The sequence below is a fragment of the Auxenochlorella protothecoides genome, assembly GCF_000733215.1.
Source record: "Auxenochlorella protothecoides strain 0710 unplaced genomic scaffold scaffold33, whole genome shotgun sequence".
NCBI lineage: Eukaryota > Viridiplantae > Chlorophyta > Trebouxiophyceae > Chlorellales > Chlorellaceae > Auxenochlorella > Auxenochlorella protothecoides.
Genome location: NW_011934206.1, coordinates 495,293 through 510,321, shown reverse-complemented (window position 1 = coordinate 510,321; position 15,029 = coordinate 495,293). Strand labels below are relative to the sequence as shown.

The following is a 15,029-nucleotide window of genomic DNA, read 5'->3' as shown; positions in this document are numbered from 1 at the left end:
CGCGGCGTCAGCCGCCCCGCGCGCCGGGCGGTGGCGCGCAGCAGGCCCAGCGTGCGCGCCAGTGGGTCGCGCTCGGGCGCCGGCGGCTCGGCCTCGGGCAGGCTGGCGGCGCCCAGGCGCCAGCGCAGCGGGACACCCGCCGTGAGGGGGGGAGGAGGGGCCGCCGCCAGCGCGACCCCGGGCTGCACGTACGTCATCCCGCACACCACCTCCATCGCCCGGGTTCCAGCAGTTCTGTGGGGGTGCGGGGGCGGCCAGTCCCGGCGCCGAGGGCGGGCTGGGGGCGGGGGAGGCGGCGCCCCCACGCGCCCGCGCGCCGCGGATGCCGGCGGCGGCACCGGCCTGCGCGGCCGAGCCAGCCGCGGGCTGGGGCGTCGTGGCGCGAGAGGACTGGCGGCTGCCCGGCCGGGAGGGGGCCTGGGAGGACGCCTGCGCCGACGCGCCACCTGACCTTTGAACTTGCGTGCTCGGCGCCGGGCGGGCGGCGGGCTGCCGCGCCTCGGACTCGGGGCCGGCCGCGGCGCGGCTGGGCGTCAGCGGGGACAAGCGGTGGGGGATACGGGCGCCCGGCGCGGGCGCTGCACCCCTCAGCAGCGCCAGGTCGTCGTAAGAGGCCAAGCACAGCGCAAAGGCGCGCACGCGCGGGAAGTCCCAGGGGCCGACGCTGCGCACGCCGCCGGGCAGGGTGGCCACCGGCAGGGTGGCGTGGGACACGGGGCGGGGGGGGAGGCCCCCGGGGGCCAGGACAGGCGTCGTGGCCTTCGGTTGCGTCGCTGCATCCGCGTCGGGCCGCCGCCGGCGTGCCGGTCGGGAGGCCTGGCTTGCGGCCGCTGCCTGAGCCGCGCTGGCCTCCTCTGCAGCCGCGGCGGCGGCAGCGGTGGGCTTACGCTTGCGCTGGGGACGCCCGCTGGCCGTCAGGGTGGGGGCCGGGGGGGTGTCGGGCCGGGGCGGGGCGGATGGCTGGCTCTGGGGTGGGGCAGACGCAGCCCGGGGTGGGGGAGGGCTCGGTGGGCGTAGGTTTAGGCTCTCCGGGCCACAGAGGATCAGGGGGAGTGTCAGGGAGGTCAGCTGGGGCCCCACGAGCTTGTATGGGGAGGGGTTGTGCTGGCCAGGCGCCTCCACCGGCCGGGCGGGGGCCTTCACGCGCATGCTGCCAGTCCTGAAAGGGAGAATGGATTCAGGGGCGCTCAACCTTGGAGTGGGAAGCATGATGGGCAGGGATGAAGGTCAGGCTGTCTGCCGGGGGTCATGCCGGCACACGATGCTGCGCGGGGCAAGGTGAAGAGAGAACCGACACGACGCACAGCCATAAGAGCGGCGCGGGGGGGGTGGCCTGTGCCAGTTACAGAGCGAGCATGAGGAACGTCACACCATCTGTCGGGCTTCGGGATGGGTGCCAAAGCAAACCGAAGGAATACACGATTGCGTGCATGGACGTCGTGGGGCGAAGTGCCGACCACGGCACAGGGTCAAGAGGCCCCGTGACGACAAGTTGGTCCTCTGCCAATGCGCGACATCAAATGGGACATGTTACAACACTAATTCCATTCCCAGGACCCTGCATCCGTCTCTGTCTGTCGCCCACCTTGTTGTTATTCGGGTACCCGTCGCCCGGCACGCCGGTGGCCTCTAGTGGTGCCGTCCTCAATAGCCCAGCCTGACCGGCTGGATAGCATGCAACAAACCGATTCAGACGTGCGAGAGTCTTGTGGGGGCTTGTTCACGTCCAGCATCATTGGAAGTCCATGCGGCAACCCCTAAACCCCGGTGCGCAAACATACATAGCGCCCTACCTGGGGGGACTAGTGCTCCAGGATGCCCAGCAAGCCTGCATGACCACTTGAAGCAGTGGCGCACTAAAGTTTAAATTTCAAGGGAGTGAAGAGTGATATTCTCTCACAACTGCTTGACCTCGGTATCCAACTGCAGCGCAGCTTGACGGTCCTTTCGTCTATCCCGCCGCGCCTTCTGCCTTCTGCCTGGTCTGGTACTCATTTGAGATCAGGGGTACATTGGGATATATAGCCCTTGAGATATCCTCCATTATGCTGGCTCGACGAGCGCTGCCCGTCGTAACCCTGTGTAGACTTCCGCGAGGTGAGCACCACCCGGTCAGCAAACCCACCCAACTTTTCCCATCGATTCGAGTCCTGGAACAAGCTCCGTGCGCTCCCCCATCAATTTATTACACACCCTGCAATCGTGCAGCGTTCGCGAGCCTGTCCACAGAGGTCGCCACGGGTGTGAATATCCTAAAGAACGGGACCGACCCAGCCCTCAAGTCCGACGAGGAGCTCCCCGCCTGGCTCTGGGAGCTGGCCCAGCCGGAGAAGCCCTTGACAGAGCTGCAGAGGCATGAGTTCACGGAGCTGCAGCCAGAGGAGGTGGGTGGGGGTGTGGCATGGGGTGGATTTGAGAAGAGTTCCCTGTGTGGCGGCCGCAAGTGGCCCGCGTCCACTGCTACCTGTCGTGCTCACCTTTCGCCCGCTCTCCCTTCCCCACCCAGCAACGGAGGTGGGTCAAGCTGGAGACGCGCGCCGGGATCAAGGCCAACAACGTCCTCAAGTCTGCCTGACGGAGCCTGGTGCTTGCTGGAGTCATTTTGCCCTCTCATCCCTCCCAATTCCCCTTCACTGCCCCCTGCTATCCGCCCTGCCATCTGCATGCTTCTTCTTGCAGGTGTCCATGCCCTCATCCCATGTCTGAGGATCGGCACTCGATCTCAAGGGATGAAGGGGAGAGAGGTGTGCGCACCACGCGGCATGGGTCTCGGGGGGGGGGGCGACGGATGAGGACACGCAGGCCTGTGGTCCGCCGTGCCAGGGAGCAGGAGGCAGGCCAGGGCGAGTGAAAGGTTCACGGGCTCGCGACGGGGGATCCTCTGCGTCTGCGGGGTGGACGCGGTCCAGGGGCTGCTGGGCCCGACCCCCAGGCCTCGCTCCCTCACACGGCCTCCAGGGCCTGGGCCAGGTCGGCCCAGATGTCCTCGGCCGCCTCCACGCCACAGGAGAAGCGGACGAGGCTGTCGCGGATGCCCAGGCGCGCACGCTCCTCGGGCCCCTGGTCCCAGTAGGACACGATGGTGGGCTGCTCGATCAGCGACTCCACGCCGCCCATGGAGGGCGCGATGTAGGGCAGGCGGCACGCGTCCACAAACCGCGCGGTGGCCCACAGGTCGCCCGCCACCTCAAAGGACACCATTCCCCCGAACCCGTCCATCTGCGCCGCGGCGATGGCATGGTCGGGGTGCGAGGTCAGGCCCGGGTAGTGCACGCGCGCCACGCGCGGGTGCTCCTCCAGGCGCGCGGCCAGCGTCGCGGCGGTGGCGTTGGCGCGCGCGACGCGCAGGTCCAGCGTCTTCATGCCGCGCAGGAGCAGGTAGGCGGCATGCGGGTCCATCACCCCGCCCAGCACGTTGTGCATGGCGCGCACCGCCGCCACCAGGTCCCCCCGGCCCGCCAGCGCCCCCGCCAGCACGTCGTTGTGCCCCGCCAGGTACTTGGTGGCGGAGTGCAGCACCAGGTCGGCGCCCAGCGCCAGCGCGCGCTGGTTGATGGGCGTGGCGATGGTGGAGTCGATGACAACCGCCGCGCCACGCGGCGCGCACAGCGCCTTGATGGCCGGCACGTCCACGCAGCGCAGGTAGGGGTTGGTGGGCGACTCGGAGAAGAAGAGGGAGACGGGGTGCGCGTCCAGCGCGGCGGCCAGCCCGCCCAGGTCGGAGGGGTCGATGACCGTGGCGCCAATGCCCATTTTGGGCAGCAGCGTGGCGATGAACTGGCGCGTGCGCCGGTAGCAGTCGGTGGTGGTCACGATGTGGCCGCCCGCGGGCACCAGCGCCAGCAGCATTGTGGTGGCCGAGTTCATGCCCGACGCGCTGACCAGGCAGTCCTCGGCGCCCTCCAGCGCGCGGATCTTCTCCTCGCACGCGCGCGTGGTGGGGTTGCCGTACCGCCCGTACTCGTACGACCCGAACCGGCCCTCCTGGTACGCGATCAGCTCCGCGGTGTCGCGGAAGGTGTACGTCGCCGTCTGCACGATCGGCGTGGTCAGCGAGTCTGTGGGTTGGTTTGGGGGGATAAGGGGGTGGAGGGGAAGGGGAGGAAGGGGATGGGAGGAGAATTGAGAGGGGGAGGGAGGGGTTGGGGTGTGAGTGAGGTGCCGCCGTGCCGTGGGAGTGGGGTGGGGAGGCTGCACGTGGAGGCTTTGAAAGGGAGGGTGCATGCGTGCGGGTGACAGGGAGGGGGCGCTGGGACAAAGGGGCCGCGCCTGAGGGCGAGGGCAGGCGACACGTATGCCAGAGGCACAGGCAAGGGGCCCAGGAATGGGGTCGCCACTCGGTTGTGGCATGCACGCTGGAGCAATGCCGAATGCATGCACGAGAAGGAGGGATCAGGGGGACAGGGCACAGAGGTCACCATGCCCCCTGCGCCCAGCTGCGAAGCATCGACCTCCAAACCACCCACTCCCACCCCCTTCCTCACTGCACCTGACACCCTGGGCCGGCCGGCCCGCTCCCCGCCATGCACCGCCAGGGTTCCCTGACAGAATTCCGCTTGTACGTGGCTGTGGTCTCGTTGATGAGCCTCCCCGCCATTCCCGTTCACGGCGTCGGGTGGGGGGGACCCCACCAAGTCTGGGGAGGCTGCCTGGGTTGGCGGTGCCAGGGCCAGGCGACCCAGAGGCTGTGAGGGGCGGGTGAAGGGGATGGATCGGCTCTGCCGCCCGGGTAGGCAGGGTCCACGGCGCTGGGCCAGGGGGGGAGTACACCCGTGGCAGGGATGTGCAGGGGATGAAGAGCGGAGCCATGGTGACCAGCCGCTGCCGCACAGGACAGGCGAGATTATGGCGATGCGGGGTGCCACAGGGGGTTGTATTTGGTGTGGGGGTGACCGGTGGGCCTCGGATCATCGGCATGCATCCCGGAGAGGTGTGTGTGTTGCCGCCATGAGCATCGCGGAAGCACGTGACCTTCTCTGGGGTTTGATGAGGACCCATCTCGATCAGCACCAGATCTCTACAAACCCCTTGGGATGTGCGACAGAGCGGGAAACCATGTCTGTCTGCGTTCAAAACTCGAATGTCACCGTCGAGGGCTGCTCTCCCACCGAGTGAGGTGCGGCACGGTGCAGCCGCAGTATATACGGCAGGTTGTTTGCCGCTGGTCAGCAAGGATGATGTCTGAACATGCCCACACATGAACTCCAGCGCACGTCCCCGCCTCAGCCCTTGACTTCTAGTTCCAGAGGGAAGTTCAAAATAACATTATCATCAGGCTCACACACTGCGTGCACATGATTACAATAAAGATTGGTCAACTAGGCAAGGCCAGGGACATGAATGGAGTACCCTGCTCAAGGGGGGGGACGGCGCAAGTGTGCATATGTAAACAGCAATCAGGGCGCGAACCACTCAATCGCATGGATAAAGCGGAAGGAGGCGGAGGCTGCCTGTACATGCTGACACGCAAGGAGGCGCCAGGCATGCGGCAGGGTTATGAGGGAGAAGCAAGCAACGTGCGACGGCTGCATTTTAGAGGGTTGCAATGGAAAAGGGTAGCAGAGTGCAACACGGGGTCAAGATACCCTCGAGGAGCGAACGGCGCCTGACTCGGCGCCCTATCAAAAGGTGTGGGGCGATGGAGAGGTTCAACAAGGAGAGAGCCTGAGTGGTGGTGGGGGCGAGGAGCCGCAGTCCCACATCCCGCAGGATGAAAGATTCGTGTGTGTGCCCGGGATGAGAGCCCGCCAGGGTGCCGCAATAGGGAACCTGCATGAGGGGGCTCTTGCCGCTCTCGGCGTCGGGCTGGGGCCAGGTCAGAGCACCTCCCACATGCCGGAGAAGGCCTCCGGCCCGCCCAGCGGCAGCGGGTCGGTGGAATCCAGGTGCAGGATATCCGGGTTCCAGCCCTCCTCCTGCCGCCACATCCCCAGGCTGGCGGCGGCCACGTCCAGCCCGGGCCCCAACCCCCCCTCGGCGCGGTCGGCCAGGGGCAGCCAGGGTGCGAGCGGCGCGCCGGGGTAGGCGGCGGGGGCGAGGTGGGAGGAGTCGGAGCGGTGCACTGGCGACCACAGGCCGCAGTCCGCGCCGCTGCCGGCGTAGTGACCGCTGGGCGGCCGGCCCAGGGAGCGCGAGGGGGGGAAGGGGCGCAGGGGGGTGCCGCGCAGGCGGGTGAGCTCGTACTCCCTGATCGACCAGGGCACTGGGTAGCTGGGCAAGATGAGGTCCAGCGCGGCCGGGCGCGGCGCGGGGGTGGGCGCGGCAGTTTCCACCTGGGCCGAGGCCTGGCGGTGCAGGTCGCGGCTGGAGGGCGCCCGGCACTGCGTGTCTGCCAGCTCCGAACCGGCGCAGCCAGGGCTGGCGGTGCCCTGCGGGTGTGTGAGGGGTGGGGAATGTGACGATGTGAGGTGCTCAAGGGGGTGGGACTGCGAGGTCGAGGAGCGAGGGTTCCACAGGTGAGGCTGGGTAGCGCTTCGTGCCGACTCACGCTGGCATGTTTCTGCGGGCAACTGTGCACAGTGCCAGCCCCTGAAAACCACCACCCCTTCAAGCCAGGCACCCTCCCTGACTCCCTCCCATTCGGGCCCGCCACGCTCACTGACCCTGGAGCTGACGCTGGCAGATGCCTGGGAGGGGGTGGCGTCCCGCTGCTCCACGACCGGCAGCTGGACCTTCATCTTGCGCTTCCGTACGCGCCCCTGGGATCCCATATACCGGGACCACTCCAGCTTACTGGCCTCCGACTCTCGCACAAAGGGCGCCCGCTGGTCGTGGGGCATGGCGCGCCAGGCTTCCCCCGCCGCGGCGCATAGCGTGCGCTGGTGGGAGAAAGCCGAGCCCACGCTCGACTGCGAAATGGGAGCCGGGATAAGGAACGGTTGAAGGAGGGAAGGTATAGGATGTGTGCAGGGTGAAGGGCGGGTCGCGGCCCGATCCAAAGGAAAAGTGCGCAGGTGTAGCCCAGAATGCAGGCATGTAAGCGGCGGGACCGGCGGGCCGTCGTACGACAGAGACCCCAGGCCGGCGGGGTGCCGGCGGGGGGGCGAATTTGCCTCCTACCTTGTACAAAGATCTGCGAAGGGACGGGAGCGGTGGGTCAGGGGGCCTACATGATCGGTACGATGACAGTCGGCGCCGGGTCCGGGCATGGGGAGGCTGCCCCGCACAGCACCTCGACTCACCGATACAGCGACAGGAAGCACAGAAACGCGGATTTGGGTCTTCGGGGACCTCTGGGCTCCTCCTGCAGTTCCATGGAGGTCCATCGACATGGGGTTGGACATCGGTGTGCATGTGTGTACGGATGGGCATGGAAATCCTCGGATACCCCCCACCTTCCCGTGTATTGGTTGATCCGCCTCCATGTATCAAGAAAGGACGTGGCCCCGCCCCATTGCAGGCATGGGACCAGCCGTCAGGGATCCCACAGCCTACCTGGGCACCAGACTTGGAGCTAGGGGGGTTGCTGGAAACAGTTCTCACTCGAGCCCGCTTCATGGTGTCCGCGGGCTGGACGGTGCCACTGCCGTTGCCTGATCTGCCCACTGGAGACTGAAACGCTAATAGGTGATCAAAGTATCGCCCATGACCATCCTATGGGAGTATGAATGTCATCAGAATGTTCTTGTGAGTATGGCTATGGAGGCGGATGGAGTTCGGCCGTGTATGGGCTGTATGGGGCAGTATGACGGGGATACTTTCCGAGCAGAAACCCAGCAAACGGACGCGGAAACCGCCTGGGTTGGGCCAAGGCCGGCACACCAGCCGTACTGCAGGCCAGTGGTTCTTTTTGGACCAGAAGAGGAGGCACGATGACATCGTGACATTGCCTGGACCGCAAGATGACGTACCTGTTGCAGCTGGAGATGCCCGCCAAAATCCCAGCGTCGACACATATGCATTCATGGTGACCGCACGATTTCGGAACGGGCCTTCTACGAGCTCCTGGGCGGGCGGCCCCCCCCCAGCCTTTCCTGCATGGGTTTCAGAAGGATGCCTGCCATTAGCCGGTGGGTTCTAATGGCTGTGCCACCCCTCCCCCTCGAGATCATGCACGTGCCGCCCGGACTCCCATGCGACCCCCTCGGATGCCGCCGGAACAACTCACGTATGACAGGAATGAATGGGAGCCGGAAATCCAATCGGGTGTGGCCCGCGAGTGCACAATGGAACGCGTCGGACACATCTCCGCCGCGGTCAACTCCGCTTCCAGTATGAAACGAAGTGGCGGGTATGAGGTGCAGAGATTCGGACTCGTGTCACATGTCAGGTTCGCGTGGCTGCGAGGCTTTCATACTCTACAAGTCATACTGGGCAGGGCAAAAGAATGGGAAGACCGAGTTGGCAAGAACACGGCATGCTGGCGGCACGCAGTAACGCAATTACAAGGATGTCAAGGCGGCAGTCGATCGTGGGCGGACCCCCGGCACGAGCCCAGGGTCCCCCCCTCACCGCTGCGCAACGGCGCCGCGCCCCAGCCCCGGCCTGGTGCCGATGTCCAGCGCCCCCGAGTGCCGCGAGCAGGGGCGCACGGGCATTAGGGCCTCCGAGGACACGGGGCTGGGCTCCGGGCTGGCCAGGGACGCGGCCAGGGCCGAGGCCAGGGGCGAGCCGCTGTGCGGCTGCAGGCTGCAGGAAGACTCCAGCGCCGCATGGCGGTCGTCCAGGCTGCTGGCCCGCCTGCGGTGTGGTGGGAGTGTTTTATTTTTTGTGTGTGTGAGGTGGGGGGTAGGTTGGGGTCTCCAGTCGCATGGGGCCAACGGGTCAGACCGACGCCCGAGGCAGAGCCGGTGGAGAGAGTGACGTGACAGGCGACACCCAAGCGACACGGCCCTGTAGCCCTACCCCCCGCTGCAAGCTTCAGTGCGTACGACCCAAGCCACCAAAAGAATACATGCCGAGCTGCCCCAGCCCCCGTCGCAGCACGCCGCCGACTCACCACGCAGCGGCGGCCATGGAGCCCTCAGAGCCCAGCCTGGAGAGGGAGCCCGACATGCTGGTGGGGAGCCCCCCCCGGACCTTGCCCTCGTGGGAGCCCCACTGCAGGATGTCTCGCGCCTGGCAGGGGCAGGGAAGCGGGGGGTGGGGGGAGGGGTGAACATCCTCGCACCTGGAAGCGTGTTCCTTGATGCTGCGGCGGGCGACGCTGCTGCGGCGGCTGGGCGCTAAACCCCCGGCACCCCGGCCTGAGCATCACGCCCCCTCGACCCACGCTGGGTGCCCTGGACGCGGCGGGCAGGACCCCAGCACACTCACCGACGAGCGCGACTCCAGGAGGCTGGTGTCCCCCGAGGAGGGGTAGGCCTGCGGTGGCGTGCGGTGCTGCAGGTGGGTATCCTGACGATGGCCCCAAGGGGGGGGGGGGCCGAACACGTTGCAACGCAGCCCTGGGGCTGGGGCCTGGGTGCGACTCGCAGCACTCAAGCCAAGGCTGGGACCTCCCTTGGCCCGTGTGCCGGGGCGCAGGCCAGCGCCGGGCCCGCCTGCATGCATGCAGGGTCTTCACTGGCCCCTGAAAACCCGTGTGTCACACCCCTGGAACCCCCACACCCACCCAAACCCTCAATGCCTCACCCTGCGGATGGGCCTCAGGACCTCCTCGTTAGACACGCTGGAGAGCCCCCCCGGCGAGGGCGGCGTGGCCTGAGACGCCTCCCGCTCCCCGCCCAGACCAAGGCTCGGCTCCCGGTTCAGACCCAGGCTCGGCTCCCGGTTCAGGCCCGGGCTCGGCTCCCGGTTCAGGCCCGGGCTCGGCTCCGCGCTCAGCCCCGCGCTGCTCCCGCGTTCGCCCCCGACGCCCAGGCGCAGGTGGCTGCGCGTGTCGAACAGCCCCGCGTCGCCGCGGTCAAAGGGCGTGGCGCCCAGCAGCGCGGCGGCGGCGTGCCGCGCGACGCTGCCGCGTGCGGTGCCGAAGAGGTGCAGGAAGTAGTCGCGCGGCGCGTGGGCGCAGGGGTTCAGCGCCGGGTCGGCCAGCCAGGCGGCGTAGGAGGCGTTGGCCTCCTCGTTGCTGGCCGCCGCCGCCGCCAGCTCGCGCGGCACGGCCCAGGAGGAGTGCTCCGGCCCCGCGGCGCGCAGCGGCGGCGGCGGCGGCGCCAGGTGCAGCACCACCGCCGCGATGTCGTCGACCAGGGCCTCGCGGCGCGCGCGCTTCCAGCGCTCCAGCGCCTCCAGCGTCAGCGCCTCGCCCACCGACACGCCCGGCAGACGCAGCGCGCGGTACCGCGCCACGAAGGCCGCCACGTCGGCGTCGCTCATCACGTCCCACACGCCGTCGGAGGCCAGGACCAGGGCCAGGTCGCGCTCCTCCAGCACGTGCCCCGTCAGGCGCGGCGTCGCACAGACGCCCAGCGTGTGCGCCGCGGCGTCGCCCAGGCTCCGCGACATGGCCAGCCCCGGGGTGGTGGACCCGGGGTCGGCCGCGAACACGCGCGGCACGTCGTCGGGGTCGTCGGTCAGGCGGCGCACCGAGCCCCCCGCCGCCGCGATGCGCGCCGCCTCCTCGGGATCGTCCGGCTTGGCGTCGCGCGTCAGGCGCAGCGCCTCCGCCGGCGCGTTGCCGCCGCCGGCACCGGCGCGCACCAGCACCGCGCGCGAGTCGCCCACATTGGCCACCAGCAGGCGGCGCCCCGCCAGCAGCGCCACGCAGGCCGTGGTGCCAGAGGCGGAGGCGTCCAGACCGGCGTCGCCCTGCACCAGCCCGGCGTGCACCTCCAGGCAGGCGGCGGCCAGCGCCTCGGCGCGCGCGCGCGGCCGCCCCGCGCCGCCCAGCCCGGGGGTGCGCACCGCGCGGGAGGCCGCCAGCGCGCGCGGCAGCGCGCGCGCGGCATGCGTTGCTGCCGCGCGACCGTAGGGACCGTGCCCGTCAAACACGCCTGCGAAGACCTGGCCGGGCACGCCGGCGAAGCCGTCCAGCACCACCGCCTCGTCCTGGCAGTCGGCCTTGAGCCAGCGAGAGGCCGCCGCGGCCGCTGCACGCTGACTGGGGTTGGCCTCCTGCCCCGCGGCGCCCGCCACCCAGTAGAAGGCGGGCCGGATCGCGACGTCGGCAGGGCGCCGGGCAGGGGCCACCTCCTCCTCGCCGCCCGCGTCCTGCCCCATCTGCAGGCCTGCTTGTGTGCGGGTGTGAAAGAGGGGGTGGGGTCTGGTGGGGGGAAGGGGCCTTGCCGATGGCGGTGTGCCGCCTGTCATCCTCCCAGCGCGGCACGGCCAGGGGGACTCCCGCCGGCGGATGTACAGGACGACCAGCCTGATGGGATCAGGCGCCCATGGACCCCAGACTGGGAAAACATTGAGGGCTTGACCGCAGGCAAGATCAAGTGCCAGGAGGAAGGCAGGGGACCCATGCCGAGCCAGTCGAACACAGGGGCCACCCACAGCCGGCCTCTCACCCTGCAAGATAGGCTGTCCTCTACAACACCCTTCCCCATCCTCCTTGCTGCACAAGGCCCACCTATGCACGACAGGATGGACTTGAAGCGGCCGCCGTGCCCGCTGCCGCCCGCCCCGCCGGCCACGCTGGGGGAGTGCACCGAGGCGCCTGAGCCGGGGTCACTGCTCCCGGCCTGGGACAGGTCCAGCGAGGGCATGGAGTGGATGAGGGGGAACACCCTGCTGCCATGGACCTTGTGATCCAGCTCATCCATGGTCAGGGGGCAGCAGATTGGGGAGGCATGTTTACCGGGAGGATCCCCGAGGCGGAGGTCGCTGGAGACTCCCAGCTGCACCAGGGGTCGAGGGGGCCGTGTGTTGGGGGGTGGCAGGCCAGGGACGACGCTCTGGGTGCAATTTGATCCAATATTACTACCATGTCATGGCGGATGAAGGGGGCTGCGGGTCTACGAACAGGCTCGCCCAGCCCACGGCCGAGGCCATACAACCCTCGTCCACCACCCGAGAGTAGGGACCCCTCTCGTCTCACCGTATTGCCTGTGCAGGTCGACCCGCGCCCTGTCCAGACTATCCAACGCCCCTAAAATCGGTTTTAGTGAGGCCCCCGGGACTCGCCCGTTGCCCAACAGCTAGCGCAGAGGTGACGGGGGTTGGCGCAGGCGGCCAGTGCTCCGCAGATTCTAGGGTTGAAGACGCTCTTTAACCGGTGTACCGAAGCGGAACGCAGTCAGTCTGTTCACATGCACGGCATGTCAGGACGGGGGGCAGCGCGAGGGGGTGCTGAATATTGTCGGGAGGACGCGCGATTACCGGGGGCAGGGGGACAGCCCCCACCACTTAGTTGAAAGAAATCGGTGCGATCTACACCCCAAGGTGAGTACCGGCCATCGCGCACAATACTCAGCGTGGTTCTACCGGCGCTTTCTCGTGCATTGCTACGGGATATTGCGCGAAGTGCAACGTCTGGGAGGGTGGTATGTTCTCACTCTGGTCCAGGTTGCCGGGTCGCTGTGCGGAGAGGTGGGGCCTGCGCCAGCCTTGGCTCTTCCAGCTGAACCCTCGATATAGCGCAGGAACGACCCATTGTCCATAAATATTGATCCGTCATGCCATAATCTGGGTAGGAGCAGGGATTCCTTGACTCACGCGCCCGCGTTCTGCTACTAGCTGCCCGACTCGCCAGGCAATCCCGAGGCAGGACTGCAGGACGGGGCATAATTGTAAGCCGCCAACCCCCAATGGGCTCGTCTTGTTGGGCAATCTGGGGACTGGTACATACTCCCAAAGCGGGCTCTTAGAATACACGGCTCCTTGCCACTTCGCACTGGGACCCCCACATAAAAACAAGATTATGGAATGGCACAACAAGAACTACCAGAATGCACCCATCTCGTCCATAGACCCTGGAAAATCCAGTCTGTAGTATTAAAGATTGATGGACTTATTCTTGTTGGCACCTCGTAGCCAGAGGCCTGCATTCCTCTGTATGAGGGCATGCTTTGCTCTGAAGAGCACAGCCTCTCAGCAGCTGTGCCTGTTGTACTCAGGTCAGGAAGAAGTTCCACTCATTTAGCTGAAAGTCAGGGACATGGCGCCAGACATGTTGGTGATTTCCGCCCTGCCCTGTTTCCTAACGATGTCAAGGACACTGCGACACTTTGAATTGCCACGTGGGGCAACACCATAGGTGTAACGCTGCTGTTATAGAGAAGACTCGGTCCCCATGTGCGAAGCCTTTACTCAATGAAGATCACTTCTCACCCTTCTGGTTTTGGTAACAAGGTCGGTGCTTCAAAGGAGGGTAGACAACGGCGCCCCTTATTGAAATCGCACGTTGAATGCACACCGCGCGCTGTACGACAAGCTTCATCGTACGCGGGTGTCCTCCCGCCGGAAGTCTGTACTAACTATCTAGGTGGCTGCGCAAATTACTGCCCCCGTGTCAGGCTTCGAGTCTTCCCGGCTACATCGCGGACCGACTCGAACTCAGGCAGCGGGCGGGCCGGAGGGCGACGGCGGGGTGGCTGAGTCGTCCGGACGAGCCGAAACCCGGACGCAGGATGGGAAGACTGCGCATGTCGGCAGCTCCGTACACAACTCAGGGGCAGGAAAGAGCTGCCACACACCTTGCCAGATCATTTGTGTAAGACCAATTGTACAACACGCAGGCGGTGTCGAAATGCACGGCGTCCGCTCTCCCCGTGCATACTCGTCAGTGTCGGTGCCACACACCGCCATACCACCATACAGACGATTCTTGACAACGCAATAGCCCGCAGACGCAGATGAGACTTCAGCAAGTCACTCAAATCTTCAATGTTGAACACATCACTGCCTAAAGCCTGGCGCATTCTACTCTGGCAGGGTGCGCACTGGCTGTAAAAATGACGTCCAAGGTTGCCACATTCCACACCGTTACATCAGTGCCAGAGGGGCCGCCAGACCCTTAGTTCATGGCTACATGATGGGTAACATTGAAGAGCAAGTCTGGCAGGGAGGGCTCCAAGCTGCAGGCCTACTCATTCCGAGTTAAGGAGCTGCGTGATTGTGCAATCAGGATGTGATTTGTTTCAATACATTTTGGACCCAGGCTTCCGTGTCAAAGGCTGTGCACTTCCGTGGCCTTTTATAGGTATGTGGCCATTGTTTGTGACTGGTCAGAGGAGTAGAGGATTGCATGGCCCTTAGGCCTTTAAGAATCCCTTTGAATCACTGGGCCTGGAACTCTCTCGAGGACAAGATTGACTGCAACAGAACGCCAAATACCCACATCCCAAACCTTCGAGTCCTTGTCTGCACTCCCGCTCATCCAGCTGCCCCGCGTACGCAGCGTCAGCTGCGACTGGGCATGCGCGGGCGGGGATGAAGACTGCCCCCCCGTCGCACTGCACTTCTGTCTGACAGCCCACGTGAGGCAGCCAGACAGCTAGCCCGACGGGGTGTATATATACCGAGGACGGCGGCAGCGGGTCAACAAAACGCACTTTTATTTCATTCCAAACATTCACACAATTTGCAGCAATGTCGCGCCTCCAAAGTACTCTCGTACTCTTCACTGCCTGCCTGGTCCTGCAACAATGCGCCGGCGCTCGTCCCGGTTACGCACGGTAAGCGGTCGTCACATCCTCAACCCAGCCCACCCCTTCGAACCGTGATGCACATCCACGTCATACATTGCTTCGTTCATGTGTTTGTTCACCTTTGTACCTGCGTCGAATTCGCATCCATGTTCCTTTTCCCGTAGGTCGCTCATGGCGACGGCAGCAGCCGGTCCGACTGAAGCAGCTACTTCACTGAACGACTTCGTGCAGCAACTGACGGATGCCAGGAATTCAGGCTCCAACGTCATCAGTGTGACGAGTCCCTCAACGCCCACCAACTCCGGCTCTCCCATGAGTTCGCCCCCAACAACTGATTCCGGCACTCCTCCCCCCTCGAAGTCGCCCTCTTCCTCGCCGAAGAAATCCCCGTCAACCTCACCGTCCCCCGTGGTCTCCCCCTCCCCATCAACCGTGGACTCCCCCTCCCCATCAACCGTGGACTCCCCACCTTCCCCAGTGGAGTCCCCCCCACCTTCCCCAGTGGAGTCCCCCCCACCTTCCCCAGTGGAGTCCCCCCCACCCTCCCCAGTGGAGTCACCC

General features: G+C 66.1%; 6 protein-coding genes across 6 annotated transcripts in view; 3 read left to right on the top strand and 3 right to left on the bottom strand.

The window, feature by feature from the left end:
- Nucleotides 1-2,045: 2,045 nt before the first annotated feature.
- On the top strand, nucleotides 2,046-2,575 carry F751_3193 (hypothetical protein; the record flags this gene model as incomplete). Its single annotated transcript, XM_011399061.1, has 2 exons — nucleotides 2,046-2,384; nucleotides 2,507-2,575. The coding sequence occupies 2 exons, from the start codon at nucleotides 2,046-2,048 to the stop codon at nucleotides 2,573-2,575; spliced, it is 408 nt and encodes a 135-aa protein (XP_011397363.1).
- A 368-nt stretch (nucleotides 2,576-2,943) lies between these two features.
- On the bottom strand, nucleotides 2,944-4,350 carry F751_3191 (Cystathionine gamma-synthase, chloroplastic; the record flags this gene model as incomplete). The annotated part of the gene is made up of 2 exons (XM_011399059.1): nucleotides 2,944-4,058; nucleotides 4,293-4,350. The coding sequence occupies 2 exons, from the start codon at nucleotides 4,348-4,350 to the stop codon at nucleotides 2,944-2,946; spliced, it is 1,173 nt and encodes a 390-aa protein (XP_011397361.1).
- On the top strand, nucleotides 3,422-3,646 carry F751_3192 (hypothetical protein; the record flags this gene model as incomplete). The annotated part of the gene is made up of 1 exon (XM_011399060.1): nucleotides 3,422-3,646. The coding sequence occupies one exon, from the start codon at nucleotides 3,422-3,424 to the stop codon at nucleotides 3,644-3,646; it is 225 nt and encodes a 74-aa protein (XP_011397362.1).
- A 1,466-nt stretch (nucleotides 4,351-5,816) lies between the features above and the next one.
- F751_3190 (hypothetical protein) lies at nucleotides 5,817-7,497 on the bottom strand (the record flags this gene model as incomplete). The annotated part of the gene is made up of 3 exons (XM_011399058.1): nucleotides 5,817-6,368; nucleotides 6,603-6,848; nucleotides 7,060-7,497. 3 exons carry the CDS (start codon nucleotides 7,495-7,497, stop codon nucleotides 5,817-5,819), a joined length of 1,236 nt encoding a protein of 411 aa, XP_011397360.1.
- A 950-nt stretch (nucleotides 7,498-8,447) lies between these two features.
- Nucleotides 8,448-11,642, bottom strand: F751_3189 (putative protein phosphatase 2C 12; the record flags this gene model as incomplete). The annotated part of the gene is made up of 6 exons (XM_011399057.1): nucleotides 8,448-8,679; nucleotides 8,939-9,057; nucleotides 9,256-9,336; nucleotides 9,574-10,731; nucleotides 10,882-11,105; nucleotides 11,552-11,642. 6 exons carry the CDS (start codon nucleotides 11,640-11,642, stop codon nucleotides 8,448-8,450), a joined length of 1,905 nt encoding a protein of 634 aa, XP_011397359.1.
- A 2,823-nt stretch (nucleotides 11,643-14,465) lies between these two features.
- Nucleotides 14,466-15,029, top strand: part of F751_3188 (Expansin-YoaJ) — a gene marked incomplete at both ends in the record, with an annotated part of 2,632 nt that continues 2,068 nt past the window's right edge. The window contains one exon of the mRNA XM_011399056.1: nucleotides 14,466-14,495. Coding sequence (XP_011397358.1) covers nucleotides 14,466-14,495 — 30 coding nt within the window. The remainder of the gene's footprint in view (nucleotides 14,496-15,029) is intronic.